The following is a 17,772-nucleotide window of genomic DNA, read 5'->3' on the forward strand; positions in this document are numbered from 1 at the left end:
CTGACTTCAATGATTTCTATGGCTAACAAACTTCCAGAATCATACATTTGGATGCTTGCTTATACTGAAAGATATCCCCCGCACTTGCTACAATCCTTACCTACTGAGTACTTGGTTGACATATATTTAATCCTACAGTAGTCTATTTATAACAAGCTTAAATCCTGTTTTTTCATTTATCAGCACAACTAAATAAGTTCTCAGTAGAGGACCTACGGAACCATGGTGCCCGCTTCCAGCAGAAATACCATTTATTCAACAGTAGAGGACCTACGGAACCATGGTGCCTGCTTCTAGCAGAAATACCATTTATTCAACAGTAGAGGACCTACGGAACCATGGTGCCTGCTTCCAACATAAATACCATTTATTCATTAGTAGAGGACCTATGGAACCATGGTGCCTGCTTCCAACAGAAATACCATTTATTCAACAGTAGAGGACCTATGGAACCATGGTGCCTGCTTCCAACAGAAATACCATTTATTCAACAGTAGAGGACCTACGGAACCATATTGGTGCCTGCTTCCAACAGAAATACCATTTATTCAACAGTAGAGGACCTACGGAACCATGGTGCCTGCTTCCAACAGAAATACCATTTATTCAACAGTAGAGGACCTACGGAACCATGGTGCCTGCTTCCAACAGAAATACCATTTAATCATTAGTAGAGGACCTATGGAACCATGGTGCCTGCTTCCAACAGAAATACCATTTATTCAACAGTAGAGGACCTATGGAACCATGGTGCCTGCTTCCAACAGAAATACCATTTATTCAACAGTAGAGGACCTACGGAACCATATTGGTGCCTGCTTCCAACAGAAATACCATTTATTCAACAGTAGAGGACCTACGGAACCATGGTGCCTGCTTCCAACAGAAATACCATTTATTCAACAGTAGAGGACCTACGGAACCATGGTGCCTGCTTCCAACAGAAATACCATTTATTCAACAGTAGAGGACCTACGGAACCATGGTGCCTGCTTCCAACAGAAATACCATTTATTCATTAGTAGAGGACCTATGGAACCATGGTGCCTGCTTCCAACAGAAATACCATTTATTCAACAGTAGAGGACCTATGGAACCATGGTGCCTGCTTCCAACAGAAATACCATTTATTCAACAGTAGAGGACCTACGGAAACATATTGGTGCCTGCTTCCAACAGAAATACAATTTATTCAACAGTAGAGGACCTACGGAACCATGGTGCCTGCTTCCAACAGAAATACCATTTATTCAACAGTAGAGGACCTACGGAACCATGGTGCCTGCTTCCAACAGAAATACCATTTATTCAACAGTAGAGGACATACGGAACCATGGTGCCTGCTTCCAACAGAAATACCATTTATTCAACAGTAGAGGACCTATGGAACCATGGTGCCTGCTTCCAACAGAAATACCATTTATTCAACAGTAGAGGACCTACGGAACCATGGTGCCTGCTTCCAACAGAAATACCATTTATTCAACAGTAGAGGACCTACAGAACCATATTGGTGCCTGCTTCCAACAGAAATACCATTTATTCAACAGTAGAGGACCTACAGAACCATATTGGTGCCTGCTTCCAACAGAAATACCATTTATTCAACAGTAGAGGACCTACAGAACCATGGTGCCTGCTTCCAACAGAAATACCATTTATTCAACAGTAGAGGACCTATGGAACCATGGTGCCTGCTTCCAACAGAAATACAATTTATTCAACAGTAGAGGATCTACGGAACCATGGTGCCTGCTTCCAACAGAAATACCATTTATTCAACAGTAGAGGACCTATGGAACCATGGTGCCTGCTTCCAACAGAAATACAATTTATTCAACAGTAGAGGATCTACGGAACCATGGTGCCTGCTTCCAACAGAAATACCATTTATTCAACAGTAGAGGACCTACGGAACCATATTGGTGCCTGCTTCCAACAGAAATACCATTTATTCAACAGTAGAGGACCTACGGAACCATATTGGTGCCTGCTTCCAACAGAAACACCATTTATTCAACAGTGGAGGACCTACGGAACCATATTGGTGCCTGCTTCCAACAGAAATACCATTTATTCAACAGTAGAGGACCTACGGAACCATGGTGCCTGCTTCCAACAGAAGTACAATTTATTCAACAGTAGAGGACCTACAGAACCATGGTGCCTGCTTCCAACAGAAATACCATTTATTCAACAGTAGAGGACCTATGGAACCATGGTGCCTGCTTCCAACAGAAATACAATTTATTCAACAGTAGAGGATCTACGGAACCATGGTGCCTGCTTCCAACAGAAATACCATTTATTCAACAGTAGAGGACCTACAGAACCATATTGGTGCCTGCTTCCAACAGAAATACCATTTATTCAACAGTAGAGGACCTACGGAACCATATTGGTGCCTGCTTCCAACAGAAATACCATTTATTCAACAGTAGAGGACCTACGGAACCATGGTGCCTGCTTCCAACAGAAACACCATTTATTCAACAGTGGAGGACCTACGGAACCATGGTGCCTGCTTCCAACAGAAACACCATTTATTCAACAGTGGAGGACCTACGGAACCATGGTGCCTGCTTCCAACAGAAACACCATTTATTCAACAGTAGAGGATCTACGGAACCATATTGGTGCCTGCTTCCAACAGAAATACCATTTATTCAACAGTAGAGGACCTACGGAACCATGGTGCCTGCTTCCAACAGAAACACCATTTATTCAACAGTAGAGGATCTACGGAACCATGGTGCCTGCTTCCAACAGAAATACCATTTATTCAACAGTAGAGGACCTACAGAACCATATTGGTGCCTGCTTCCAACAGAAATACCATTTATTCAACAGTTTTACATTTGCTGCTGTGAAGTACTTTTGCTTTACTACAAAATGGCACACAACTGTGGTACTGTTGGATTGTATGTAGGGTGTTGCTTAGGGGTTTGAGCTTTTCAGGTTAGAGAAGTAACACTGCGGATGAACAACTAACTGGTATTCATCTACAGATTGTAAAAAATATATATAAATAATTACACAATGTGGCTGATCAGCGGAATGTTTAGCTTAAAATGTTGATAAACTATTAGGCTATTTCTACACATTATCAGTGCAGCGATGTGCACACGGCAGAATTTATTGGGGATCCTCAGCAGCTACACTTCCTGGGGTCCAAACACATTAAGGCAATTACATGACATATAAAACAAAAGATAAAACAGTACATAATATAACATTAGTACACCACTACATATCTAATATACAAAATGTATAATACCACCATACAATAATATTACAATGTATGCGTGTGTAGAGTGTGAGTGCTAGTGATTGTGTGTGTATGCCTGTACCTGTGTGTGTGTCTCTTCACAGTCCCCACTGTTCCATAAGGTGTATTTTTTAAATCTGATTCTACTGCTGAATTAATTACCTGATGTGGAATAGAGTTCCATGTAGTCATGGCTCTATGTAGTACTGTGGAATAGAGTTCCATGTAGTCATGGCTCTATGTAGTACTGTGAGCCTCCCATAGTCTGTTCTGGACTTGGGGGATTGTGACCTCTGGTGGCATGTCTTGTGGGGTACGCATGGGTGTTCTGAGCTGTGTGCCAGTAGTTTAGACAGACAGCTCGGTGCATTCAGCTTGTCAATACCTCTCATAAATACCAGTAGTGATGAAGTGTGATGATATTAATTAACACAAATGTCGATCTGAATGCAAATAGGCAGGAATGATTCACAAGGAAGGTGGATCCTTTTGAAGATGAGAAGTGGATGAAAAAGAGATTTGGCTCATTAATCTATATGGTCCAAATCAGGATGATCCACACTTCTTCAAATATTTATACCAATTTATTGAACTTACAGATAACAAATGATCTAATCATTATGGTAGGAGACTATAACACAGTGTTAAGAAACCTCAATGGACCGTAAAGGTAATCGCTATACAAACTATCATCACCATACCCTTAAGGAAATCTCAAATATTATGGACACATTATAAATAGTGTATATTTGGAGACTAAAAATTCCCGACCTAGTGAGATGGGAGGAGACTTAATCAAGCCAGTCGTCTTGACTACTTTCTTGTCTCTTTCTCTCTTGCATTAAAGGTTAAAAAAGTTTTAATAGGAGACAGAATGTGATCGGATCATCATCTAATTGGCCTTCACATAGCTCATATAGTTTCCATGTGGACGGGGATATTGGAAATTGAATCAAAGTTTACTGGAGGACAACTCATTTTTAACTAAAACAAAATAATTTATTACAAAAATGTTCCAGTATAATATAGGATCAGCAAATCCCCTTATTGTTTGGGATACCTTTAAAATGTACCTTCAGGGGTCATTCAATTCAATATTCATCAATAATAAAAAAGCAGTTTCTGGCTAAAGAGACAAGACTGACAACGGAAATCCATGAACTAATAGTACAGGTAGATAGCAATAAAAACAATACTACAGAGATACAAAATAAGTTAGAGGAAAAACAAAAAGAACTTGAGGAACTTATTCAAGAACGATCTAATGTAATCTATTATAAAAAAATAAATAAAGCCAACTGGATGGAATATGGAGAAAAATGCACAAAAGTCTTCCTGAATCTCCGATGCAGGAACACTAACAAAAGGAATTTGCATAAACTCGTTACTGAAGACAGAGTCATCTATGCTTCTCCGAATTATATTTTAAAAGAGGAAGCTAATTATTTGAGGCAGATGTTCTCTTTTCCGTCTCATCCTCTCCCACTGAATGAAGATCACGGTAAGGAATTTTTTCCAAATAATATAAAAAATGGAAAATTAACAAATGTACAGAAAGATCAGTGCCAAAGCCAAATTACAGAGGAATAACTTTTTGAGGCTATTAAATCCTCTCAGTCTGGAAAAACCCCAGGGTGATGTCATTATGGGGTATTGTGATGTCATTATGGGGTATTGTGATGTCATTATGGGGTATTGTGATGGGATACTGGTGGAGGTATATCAAGTATTTTTTTCATACACTTAAAGCTCCATTGTTAGCTTGTTTTATCTACTCCTATAGAAATGGTAGTCTGTCAGGTACTCAGCAGGAAGGTCTGATTTCTCTATTATTAAAACAAGACCCAGATGGCGAATATAAAAACCCAGTCTATCTATAAAACTGGAGGCCCCTTACACTTCAATGTTGTGATGCAAAAATACTAGTGAAATGCATAGCGCTGTCTACTCCTGATGATTCGTTTTTCAGATCACATGAGGGAAAAAATACTGTGCTTTATCTGGGACGCTAAACCAGACAAAATAAAACGAGCCTGTCTATATAATGAATGTGAATTGGGTGGGTTGAGATTATTAAATATAAAAACACTAAACCTCTCTCTAAAAGCTTCACTCATTCAAAAGTTTTATTTGAACCCAAAAGTAGATTAATAAGAAAAGCTCAATCATTGTTTAAAAATGACCTTTTTTTTGCCTTTGCGCAGATTGCCATGTCTCATTTTCGATTAATTGAAAATAATATTTTTTTTCAAAGTATCTCTCTTCTTCAAACAAGCATTGCAGAGCTGGCTACAATTTCAATTTCATCCCCCTGGAAAGATATAACAAATATTACGGCTAAACTCCTTCCTCCTTCCTGAACTCCTTAAACGCTAGTAAAACCAAATACATGCTCTTCAACCGTTCGCTGTCCGCACCCGCCCGACCAGCATCACCACCCTGGACAGTTCCGACCTAGAATATGTGGACAACTACAAATACCTAGGTGTCTGGTTAGACTGTAAACTCTCCTTCCAGACTCACATCAAACATCTAGCATCACCCACCTGTAGCCCGCGCTCCAGCAGGTATATCTCTCTGGTCACCCCCAAAACCAATTCTTTCTTTGGCCGCCTCTCCTTCCAGTTCTCTGCTGCCAATGACTGGAACGAACTACAAAAATCTCTGAAACTGGAAACACTTATCTCCCTCACTAGCTTTAAGCACCAACTGTCAGAGCAGCTCACAGATTACTGCACCTGTACATAGCCCACCTATAATTTAGCCCAAACAACTACCTCTTTCCCAACTGTATTTAATTAATTTATTTATTTTGCTCCTTTGCACCCCATTATTTTTATTTCTACTTTGCACATTCTTCCATTGCAAAACTACCATTCCAGTGTTTTACTTGCTATATTGTATTTACTTTGCCACCATGGCCTTTTTTTGCCTTTACCTCCTTTATCTCACCTCATTTGCTCACATCGTATATAGACTTGTTTATACTGTATTATTGACTGTATGTTTGTTTTACTCCATGTGTAACTCTGTGTTGTTGTATGTGTCGAACTGCTTTGCTTTATCTTGGCCAGGTCGCAATTGTAAATGAGAACTTGTTCTCAACTAGCCTACTTGGTTAAATAAAGTGTGAAATAAATAAAAAATCAATAGACCATTTATTTTGGTATTGCCCTCAGATAGCCTGTTTCTGGTCTCAGGTTCAGGAATAGCTGTAAATGCAGAACATTGATCTAAAATTGACCCTAGAAATAGTACTGTTAGGAGATCTGGAGAGACCGGGTCAGTCAATTACTAACATACTAATACTCTTAGTAAAAGTATTGATCTTCAACTCGCAATCTGTAGATTCTATTCGATTAGATAGATTGAAATTGTACGTTAAACATCACAGCATAGTTGAAAGATATGTGTTGCGTAGAAACACGAAGTGGGTGGCCAGCAGAGATAGATGGGATGGGCTGAGGGAAGCTGAGGTTTGGGATGGGATGGTCTGAGGGAAGCTGAGGGTTGGGATGGGCTGAGGGAAGCTGGGGGTTGCGATGGGCTGAGAGAAGCTGAGGGTTGGGATGGGATGGGCTGAGGGTTGGGATGGGCTGAGGGAAGCTGAGGGCTGGTATGTGGAATTGGAGACAAGTGGGAGTGGAGTTACTGTGTGAGAGATAGATGGTAAAATATAAAAGTATAAAAATAAATCATAATAAAAGTACATTTGAATGACACTAAGTGGCAGTGTTTTTACAACTAATGCCGGTTTGCCTGAGGCTGATGCCGTGCAGGTGTTAGTACACATGCCTATACACACGCTCTCATTCAAATAAACACATACAAGAACACCCACATACATGTAATAGTGCCAGACATGCACACAAACCTATACAGTTGGCATTGCTGTTATGATTTCAGTTCCTTGATGTCCTTTGTTTTAAATGTTGTTGTTTTGTTTTATTTTTCATTTTTTTGCTGTTTTCTTCTGTCTTTTCCTTTTTTTCTCTTTCGTTCATTTTCAAGGTTCCATTCCCCTCTTGGGGGAGGGGAATGGAATTAATTGTATTTTTCTTCCTATGCTTTTAGACTGTGGGAGGAGTCTTGAATGGTTGAGGGACAGCTATTGGGGGACTGTGGGGGGGATCTTGGAGGGTTCGGGTTCACATTTTTTGGCCTGGTGGGAGATCGGTCAACATGCCCCCTTGAGCAGGGCATTGACCCTGGATGCTTCTGTGTGTCTCTCTGAATGGGAGTCTGTTGGATGACTGGTACGATGTAGTTATTGAACTGCAAGTATATTGTATGTTTCAAATATTCAATAAAAAAATATATAATTTTTAAAAAAGTAGTGAGGAAGTCAGTCTCTCCTCCACTTTGAACCAGGAGAGATTGACATGCATATTATTAATATTAGCTCTCTGTATATATTTAAGGGCCAGCTGTGCCAATTGCAAAGTCCCTCTTTGTGGCACCTGACACCAGGTCAAGGTGTGACAAAACTAGGGCCTGTAGGCCCTGCCTTGTTGATAGTGTTGTTAAGAAGGTAGAAACTAGAGCCTGTAGGACCTGCCTTGTTGATAGTGTTGTTAAGAAGGTAGAAACTAGGGCCTGTAGGACCTGCCTTGTTGATAGTGTTGTTAAGAAGGTAGAAACTAGGACCTGTAGGACCTGCCTTGTTGATAGTGTTGTTAAGAAGGTAGAAACTAGGGCCTGTAGGACCTGCCTTGTTGATAGTGTTGTTAAGAAGGTAGAAACTAGAGCCTGTTGGACCTGCCTTGTTGATAGTGTTGTTAAGAAGGTAGAAACTAGAGCCTGTAGGACCTGCCTTGTTGATAGTGTTGTTAAGAAGGTAGAAACTAGGGCCTGTAGGACCTGCCTTGTTTATAGTTCTGTTAAGAAGGTAGAAACTAGGGCCTGTAGGACCTGCCTTGTTGATAGTGTTGTTAAGAAGGTAGAAACTAGAGCCTGTAGGACCTGCCTTGTTGATAGTGTTGTTAAGAAGGTAGAAACTAGGGCCTGTAGGACCTGCCTTGTTGATAGTGTTGTTAAGAAGGCAGAGCAGTGCTTTATAATATGACAGTTTACAATCAGTTTAGTCACCTCAATTTCCACATTATTCATTGCAAGATTTAGTTGAGGTTTAGGGTGAATGTTTTGTCCCAAATACAATGCTTTCAGTTTTGGACATATTTAGGACTAACTTATTCCTTGCCACCCATTCTGAAACTAACTAAAGCTCTTTGTTGAGTGTAGCAGTCATTTCAGTCACTGTAGTAGCTGACATGTATAGTGTTGAGTCATCCGCATACATAGACACTCTGGCTTTACTCAAAGCTGCCTTGTTCAGGGGCAGAACGACAGATTTGTACCTTGTCAGCTTGGGGATTTGAACTTGCAACTAGTCCAAAGCTCTAACCACTAGGCTACCTGCCACCCCAAATGGATGACGCTTTAACATGGTTCATTTTCATGTAGGCCAGGTAGGCTATACTCCTGTTGTAAAGATAAGAAATGTGCTTAGTATTAGGAAAGTTGAGAAATACATATAGTAGGCCTAGCCTATAGAAAGCGAATGGGATTCTCCTCTTTTTATTAGAGGCCATCACTCTGTTTTCTCACGCAATTACATAGCCTATAGAAATGTTGCACAACAAAACACAACATGGGCTCTCATGAAGTGTTTGATTGGATTATCGATAACATTTGCATTGATGTCAGAGTGATTAGAGGGACAATAGAGTGCAGAGTACCAGGCAGTTAGCAAGTTTGCTAAGCTACGAATGACCATCAGTAGCATCAGAGCTTAGAGAAGTCTAATTATGGTGACTAAACGGTAAAGTGGAATTTGACCAGCCTTCATGAATTGTGACTGCCGGTGTGGCGGTAATATGGTCACTTCAACAGCCCTAGGAAGGGGGTTCCCTAACTGAATGCATTCAACTGAAATGTGTCTTCCGCATTTAACCCAACCCTTCTGAATCAGAGAGGTGTAGGTTGCTGCCTTAATCGACATCCACGTCATCGGTGTCTGGGAGCAGTTGTTGTCCTTGCTCAACGTATGATGGACATTTTCCTCCTAAAGTACATATTTATATTAGAATACATAAACTACGTGGCCAAAAGTATTAGTGGATTCCCCTTCAAATTAGTCGATTCTGCTATTTCAGCCACACCCGTTGCTGACAGGTGTATAAGATTGAACACACAGTCATGCAATCTCCATAGACAAACATTGGCAGTAGAATGGCCCCGTACTGAAGAGCTCAGTGACTTTCAACGTGGCACCGTCATAGGATGCCACCTTTCCAACAAGTCAGTTTGTCAAATGTCTGCCCTGCTAGAGCTGCCCCGGTCAACTGTAAGAGCTGTTATTGTGAAGTGGAAACGTCTAGGAGCAACAACGGCTCAGCCACGAAGTGGTAGACCACACAATCTCACAGAACGGGACCGCCGAGTGATGAAGCGCGTAGAGTGTAAAAATCCTCAGTCCTCGATTGCAGCACTGCCGAGTTCCAAACTGCCTCTGGAAGCAACATCAGCACAAGAACTGTTCGTCGGGAGCTTCATGAAATGGGTTTCCTTGGCCGAACAGACACACACAAGCCTAAGATCTGCTAAATGTCGGCTGGATTGGTGTAAAGCTTGCCGTCTTTGGCAGTCTGATGGACGAATATGGTTTGGCGGACGCCAGGAGAATGCTACCTGCTCAAATGCATAGATAGTGCCAACTGTAAAGTTTGGTGGAGGAGGAATAATGGTCTGGAGCTGTTTTTCATGGTTCGCGCTAGGCCTCAGTTCCAGTGAAGGGAAATCTTAATGCTACAGCATACATTCTAGACAATTCTATGCTTCCTATTTTGTAGAAACCATTTGGGGCAGGCCCTTTCCTGTTTCAGCATGTTTCAGCATGAATACCTTTGGATTGAATTGGAATGCTGACTGCGAGCCAGGCCTAATCGACCAAACACCAGTGTCTGACCTCACTAAGGCTCTTGCAGCAAATGGAAGCAAGTTCCCGCAGGAATGTTCTGTCACCACAGCTCTTTCTAGTCCTCCTCTAGTGGAAAGCCTTCCCAGAAGAGTGGAGGCTGTTACGGCAGCAAAGGGGGGGGGGGGGGGGGGACCAACTCCATATTAATGCCCATGATTTTGGAATGAGATGTTGTACAAGCAGGTGTCCACATACTTTTGTAGTGTAAGTATAGAGGTATGGTGTCTAGGCACCATGTCGTGTACTTCTTGTTCCTTGGTCATGTAGTGTACTACTCTATCACTCTTCACTTTTCTAATTTTAGGATTTTGTGCTGAGACAGCTAACCTGATAAGGACTGAGTACATCTGTATGGTAGCACCCTGCCAATCCAAACAAAAGGTGGTCTCGCTATGAAATGTGTTGAATAAAGCAACACTGGTATCACATTCTGATCAAACTGTACATTTTTGGAGGTTTTGTACGATACACTTGACTATATGTTTACATGAAACATTTTCACCACTTTAATCCTTTAAATTAGTTTTCATAAACTATGTAAACAAAAAAAGAAAGTAATCTATATCTGTTGGATGACAAATTAAAGTCAAAAATAACGACCAGAGCATATGAGCTGATTTGAGACATCGCACGGTTTTAACCACAGCCTCAACGAAGGAATTACAAAAGGTGATGTTATGCTTGAGATAACCGATGCCGCAATGGGCAAAAAGATTTCTTCATCACACGCGGTCAACGTGTTGCACTGTCCATGGACCACTGCCAAGGAAAAGAAAGTAGGGCTGTCTCCGACAAAAAAAATAAATAATATATTGGTCGACCAAGAGTCATCTTTTCCTGGCCAAAAGTGGTCTACATTTTTAAAACGTATACTTTTCCATGCATAGACACCACTATGTTTGAATACAATCAACTATAAGTAGGCTACTGAGCTTGTCTGATGCTGTAAGTACTGCCATTAAAAATGAAGGCTCACCAATTACTAGAGGGAGCCAGAGATCAATATAGCCTAACCAGAAGAAGAAACAAAAACCTGTTCTGGGCCAGCCATCTCACCCTGCTGCTGACTTAGCAGATTCTGACATTATGTCGCCTATGGATTAGTCCACTCTGACAGGCCTCTACAATGGATTAGTCCACTCTGACAGAACTCTATAATGGATTAGTCCACTCTGACAGAACTCTATAATGGATTAGTCCACTCTGACAGAACTCTATAATGGATTAGTCCACTCAGACAGACCTCTACAATGGATTAGTCCACTCAGACAGGCCTCAACAATGGATTAGTCCACTCAGACAGGCCTCCACAATGGATTAGTCCACTCAGACAGGCCTCTATAATGGATTAGTCCACGGAGACAGGCCTCTACAATAGATTAGTCCACTCAGACAGGCCTCTACAATGGATTAGTCCACTGAGACAGGCCTCTACAATGGATTAGTCCACTGTGACAGGCCTCCACAATAGTTTAGTCCACTCAGACAGACCTCCGCAATGGATTAGTCCACTGAGACGGGCCTCCGGAATAGTCCACTGAGACAGGCCTCTACAATGGATTAGTCCACTCAGACAGGCCTCTACAATGGATTAGTCCACTCAGACAGGCCTCTACAATGGATTAGTCCACTCAGACAGGCCTCTACAATGGATTAGTCCACTCAGACGGGCCTCTACAATGGATTAGTCCACTCAGACAGGCCTCTACAATGGATTAGTCCACGGAGACAGGCCTCTACAATGGATTAGTCCACTCAGACATGTGTCTTGTGTACCATAACATTTAAAAATATATTTTTGCCAATGCTCATTTAAAAGGTCTGTCGACGAACAGCCCATCGACCAGACAACTAAATGGGGTCAGCCCTAAAATAAAGCTTGTGAAAAGTAAACAATGACTTATTGGCCATGGTTCAACATTACAGTTACAATGTCCCTCAAAGGATTAACCCATCCTATTGCATAACTACAGTTGACCTATTGTCCTTGGTTCAACATTACAGCCACAATGTCCCTCAAAGGATCACCCCATCCTATTGCATAACTACAGTCGACCAGCCCGGCCCACCTCAGGTAGGCTTATCGTAGCCTATAAAGCCCCAATACTCCCCCTCAGCTCCTTGCACTGCATTCAGGCTTCCAGCCCCATCCCCACCACCTGATCACCAACAGCCCAGGAAAAAGCCATCTTTACCAGAACCATCCATCCACCTGGAACCTCTGCCATGCAGTCTGCCGAGACCAACACCAAGCTGAACCGGGGTTGCCTGCTCCTGGCTCTGAGGCGCTACAGCGCCGCAGTTCACAACATGGAACAGACTGTCCTCCTCCCTAGCCTCCTCCGAGATGTGGAGTCAGACTCCGACACTGACGACGACTGTTTCCAGGACTGTCACTCTGCAGCCGAAAGCTCCCGTAAAGACCTGTATGACTACTACCTGATGCTGAAGGCTGTCAGGAACACAGTGGAGAGTGGTCTGGTCACGCTGGACGACCGCAAGGCCAAGAACCAGACCTACCTGGCCCAGAATAAGACCCTGGAGCCCATGCTGGAGGCTGACCCAGAGGCCTTGTTCCACTTCCACCTCAGGGGGCTTTTCTCTGTCATGGGAAACCTCACCAAGAAGTCCCAGGGTGTCACAACCAAGTACATGGACATCATCAGAATAATGAACTAGAATAAGAAGACTCAGGTTAACCCCCAATCGACAAAACAAGCAATACATTTTGGGGCTTGAACATAAGATGTACAACTGTCAAGCTGTTTACATATACTGTCAACACCAAGTCGTGTGTAAAATTGAATAAAAGGTGCTTTTGTCGAAACTGACTTCTGCATGTCTGTTGTTTTTTTTGTTGTTTTTTTTAAATGTCCAAGACACTTTAGTGATTGGAGTAAAATAAAATAACATAGAGCAGCTACAGGATATGTTTGTTAGATGATCTACTTCCCCATTATGCATTCATCAAGACTAACATAGCAGATAATGATTCTGATATTTAATTATGTGTGAATTGTAAACAGCTCAGAATTGTGTCCTCGTGATCTTCAGTTAAAGGTGCAAGTAGTTTAAATCAGCTACATGTTTACTAGGGATGGGGAGGGGGGGGGGGAGAAGAAGTGTTATACCCATCAGACCCCCCCCCCCCCTCCCCAGAGGACTGGAATTGCCCAGGCCTGCAGCCTGTCACAAGCTTTCAGCTCGACTTGGTGATCAAAGCCTGGGCGTCCAAGGTAACTGTCACATTGAATGAGTACATAATGCTATTCTCTATCCATGAACAACAGGCGATAATACGCCCTGTTATCTGAAACATAATGACAACACTTTATTGGAGAGGAATGATATTATGTGTAAACAAGAACACATTATTTGAGTAGGATTTTGTTTTATTATATACAAGACTCTTTAGGGTTTTACATAATATAATGGGGTGATTGCAATAACACCAACTAGGGACGACAGAGACAGATGGTAAAGTGTTCTCTTCTCCTTCAGCCAGCCTCCTACACTCAGCGAATTGGGTGAAAAGGCTCCACAATCTCAGCAAATGTCTTCTTCTCTGTGGAGATTAACACACACCACAAAAAAACAACAACACTTGATTAAATATTGAATAAAAATGACTGACATATGTACATATCAGTTAGTTGCCCGAGTTTTGTGAAACAAGCTGGGTTGATTGCTCTGTGTATGTCAATGCCATATAAAATGTAAGAAATCAATAACATCAAAATGTGCCAATGACGTAACATTTGGTGCAGGATGGTATTTCTTTGGGGACACAGCCAGAGCTAGAGCCTGGTTTGTGACTAGAAAGAAACAGGCCTGTGACTAGAAGAAACAGGCCTGTGACTAGAAGAAACAGGCCTGTGACTAGAAGAAACAGGCCTGTGTCATTTTTCTGATGGTCCATGAGAACATTATGAAGCTATGGGGGGTGTTGTTGCTAGAATCTAGCCTAGTGATTGACTTGTCTTGAACACAGAGGCATTTGTGTCTTTCTATGTGGACATCAGTCCAATCCATTTACCTTTGTCTGAAAAGTTCTCTGGGTGGAGTCGTACGTATTCGTTCATGTCTCGGTCCAATCTAGCGTATGTGTAGTTCTCGTGTTTGGTGACATGGTAACCAATGAACCAACCAATGGATGCCAGCAAGGCTTGCCGGTGAACACCTGAAAGACAATGACAAATACAGGCCATTGATCGATACAGGTGGGTCCACCTGTCGTCGCATATCATGATGACACTCACCGGTCTAGATCAATGAGAGAATATTTGAAATAGACAAGAAGGCAGCGTACACATTGTTGGATTAATTCATGGAGCAAAAAAAAACATTTTAATAACAGAGATTGTTCTAAATTCAAACTGGACCTCCTGCAACTGTACACAGTCATTTTATGAGACTGCAGTTAGTTGAAAAAAAAATCCCTGATGTTTTTAAAAAAAAATTTTTGGCAGACCTGTAACTTCCAATATTTTTTATTTTTTTAAAATTTATTTTACCTTTATTTAACGAGGCAAGTCAGTTAAGAACAAATTCTTATTTTCAATGACGGCCTAGGAACAGTGGGTTAACTAACTGCCTGTTCGGGGGCAGAACGACAGATTTGTACCTTGTCAGCTCGGGGGTTTTGAACTCGCAACCTTCCGGTTACTAGTCCAAAGCTCTAACCACTAGGCCAACCTGCCGCCCCAAATATATAATAGATATAATAGATATCAATTTAGGGGGGTTAAATCCCATTCTGGTGTTACAATCTGTAGCTAGTGTTAGCCTAGATCAGCCTGGTAAAGTGTCATTTCTATATTATTAAAATACCTATAAAGCCTATTTTAAATTTGTAGATGGTTGCATCGACGCTATAAGACATCCTGACATGACTGAGGGTGGGTATAATTTGTGGAACGTTCCAACAGGAATCTGTTCCAAAAACTTGGAAACAAACACATACAAAATAACATGATCAATTCACCAAGCTAACTAGCTGCAGAACAGTGTAGCAACTCACCATGTAGCTTTCCCTTAAAATGTTTTTGTCGATAGACTACCAGAATGAGGAAATTTTTCGGGAATAAACATGGGGAGTGAAACATTTGTAAAATAGACCACTCCCTACACGGTATCTTATTCTAACACTATACAACTTTGTATGTGTTGTTTGTTGGTAACCTTATTATTTACGTGAAGTTTTTGAAATACAGATTCATGATGGAACCTTTAACAAATTATACCAAACCCCATGACTGATATGCTGTCAGTCAACTGAAAATGGCCACATTTCATAGATCAATCGATCCCAGTTATTATTGCAGACTATAAAATATATGTTCCATACTGCAGTGTATTATAATGTAACGTTACCTTCTTGAACATTAATTTACAGAAGACAGTGATTTTTTTTGTTGTTAAGAATAGAAGTTGGCAAGCAGTGTTCTGGTGTTTGTAGCCAGTTGTCAAGCTAACTACCGGTTACAGTAGGGTGTTTGTAGCCAGCTAACTAACTTAACGTTAAATCGTTACATTTGTTTGATAATTAAAACAACAACTAGCCTATGACATTAAAATGGTTTGACTTGGCTCTGGGTTGAGATCCAACTAGCGAGCTAACAGCTAGTTACGGTGATCTTGTTGAGCGGCTAGTGCTAAAGTGTGCTAGCCGACTCTACCTGATTTCATGGGCGGCCTGCGGTTGAGGGCATTCTGTAGCATCGCAGAGCACCAGCCGATAACACCGAGCCAGACCGAGTTTCGGTTGATTATTCCTGGAGGTGGAAGGGCCTTCGCCTCATCTGGGAGCCCCATGTCGGGAAAATACACTGATCCAAACAATTATTATAAATGTACTTTATTGACTAGCCTGCTGGCGCTTCACCTCACAGAGGAAACCAAGGGCATATTATTTAGCTGTTCAGTGTAACCGTGAAACCACTCCGTCAAGGAACCAAAATACCTGGTTCCGCCCCAAAAATCTGATTATTCTCTTTTTCAGTTCACAAAATTCCTTGTATTATAGTCAACCACATTTGCATGGTTTATTTTCATCAAATTAAAACAATTTTTATTAATTCAATAATTTTGTCCCAACTCTCTAAAGTTGACTACATTTCAATTGGCCCTGACACTGTATTCAGCTTCCTGTCCTATTTCTTATAGGACTGCACTGTTGGGTAGCTCTTGCAAGTTAAACATTTGTACTTGTGCATGTGACGAATAAAACTTGATCTAGTTGATGGTTGGGGATATTTTGCAATAAAAAAGCATGTTTTTGGATAGATACAGTGCATTCAGAAAGTATTCAGACCCCTTCCCTATTTCCACATTTTGTTACGTTACAGCCGTATTCTAAAACTGAATTACCTTATTTACATAAGTATTCAGACCCTTTGCTATGAGACTCGAAATTGAGCTCAGGTGCATCCTATTCCCATTGATCATCCTTGAGATGTATCTACAACTTGATTGGAGTCCACTTGTGTTAAATTCAATTGATTGGACAACCCTCCAGGCAAGCTTCAATGCCAAAAAAATCTCCTTCCATTGCCTCCAATTGCTCTTAAATACAAGTAAAACTAAATGCATGCTCTTCAACCGATCGCTGCCTGCACCTGCCCGCCTGTCCAACATCACTACTCTGGACGGCTCTGACTTAGAATACGTGGACAACTACAAATACCTAGGTGTTAGACTGGTGGTTAGACTGTAAACTCTCCTTCCAGACCCACATCAAACATCTCCAATCCAAAGTTAAATCTAGAATTGGCTTCCTATTTCGTAACAAAGCATCCTTCACTCATGCTGCCAAACATACCCTTGTAAAACTGACCATCCTACCAATCTTCGACTTCGGCGATGTCATTTACAAAACAGCCTCCAATACCCTACTCAACAAATTGGATGTAGTCTATCACAGTGCAATCCGTTTTGTCACCAAAGCCCCATATACTACCCACCATTGCGACCTGTACGCTCTCGTTGGCTGGCCCTCACTTCATACTCGTCGCCAAACCCACTGGCTCCATGTCATCTACAAGACCCTGCTAGGTAAAGTCCCCCCTAATCTCAGCTCGCTGGTCACCATAGCATCACCCACCTGTAGCACGCGCTCCAGCAGGTATATCTCTCTGGTCACCCCCAAAACCAATTCTTTCTTTGGCCGCCTCTCCTTCTAGTTCTCTGCTGCCAATGACTGGAACGAACTACAAAAATCTCTGAAACTGGAAACACTTATCTCCCTCACTAGCTTTAAGCACCAACTGTCAGAGCAGCTCACATATTACAGCATCTGTACATAGCCCACCTATAATTTAGCCCAAACAACTACCTCTTTCCCTACTGTATTTATTTTATTTATTTATTTATTTTGCTCCTTTGCACCCCATTATTTTTATTTCTACTTTGCACATTCTTCCACTGCAAATCTACCATTCCAGTGTTTTACTTGCTATATTGTATTTACTTTGCCACCATGGCCTTTTTTTGCCTTTACCTCCCTTATATCACCTCATTTGCTCAC

At 41.5% G+C, this 17,772-nt stretch overlaps 2 protein-coding genes across 2 annotated transcripts; one reads left to right on the forward strand and one right to left on the reverse strand.

Annotated features, from left to right (window-relative positions):
- The first annotated feature begins 10,776 nt into the window (after positions 1-10,776).
- Positions 10,777-13,078, forward strand: thrsp (thyroid hormone responsive). The gene has a single exon (XM_021588558.3). It carries the CDS (start codon positions 12,474-12,476, stop codon positions 12,924-12,926), a length of 453 nt encoding a protein of 150 aa, XP_021444233.1. The 5' UTR covers positions 10,777-12,473; the 3' UTR covers positions 12,927-13,078.
- A 546-nt stretch (positions 13,079-13,624) lies between these two features.
- ndufc2 (NADH:ubiquinone oxidoreductase subunit C2) lies at positions 13,625-16,172 on the reverse strand. Its single transcript, NM_001165238.1, is given in 3 exon segments — positions 13,625-13,812; positions 14,284-14,427; positions 15,926-16,172. Coding segments are annotated over 3 exon segments (330 nt in total). The 5' UTR covers positions 16,062-16,172; the 3' UTR covers positions 13,625-13,762.
- Positions 16,173-17,772: the final 1,600 nt, after the last annotated feature.

Source organism: Oncorhynchus mykiss, chromosome 27, assembly GCF_057628025.1.
Source record: "Oncorhynchus mykiss isolate SJ-2025 chromosome 27, ASM5762802v1, whole genome shotgun sequence".
Taxonomy (NCBI): Eukaryota; Metazoa; Chordata; class Actinopteri; order Salmoniformes; family Salmonidae; genus Oncorhynchus; species Oncorhynchus mykiss.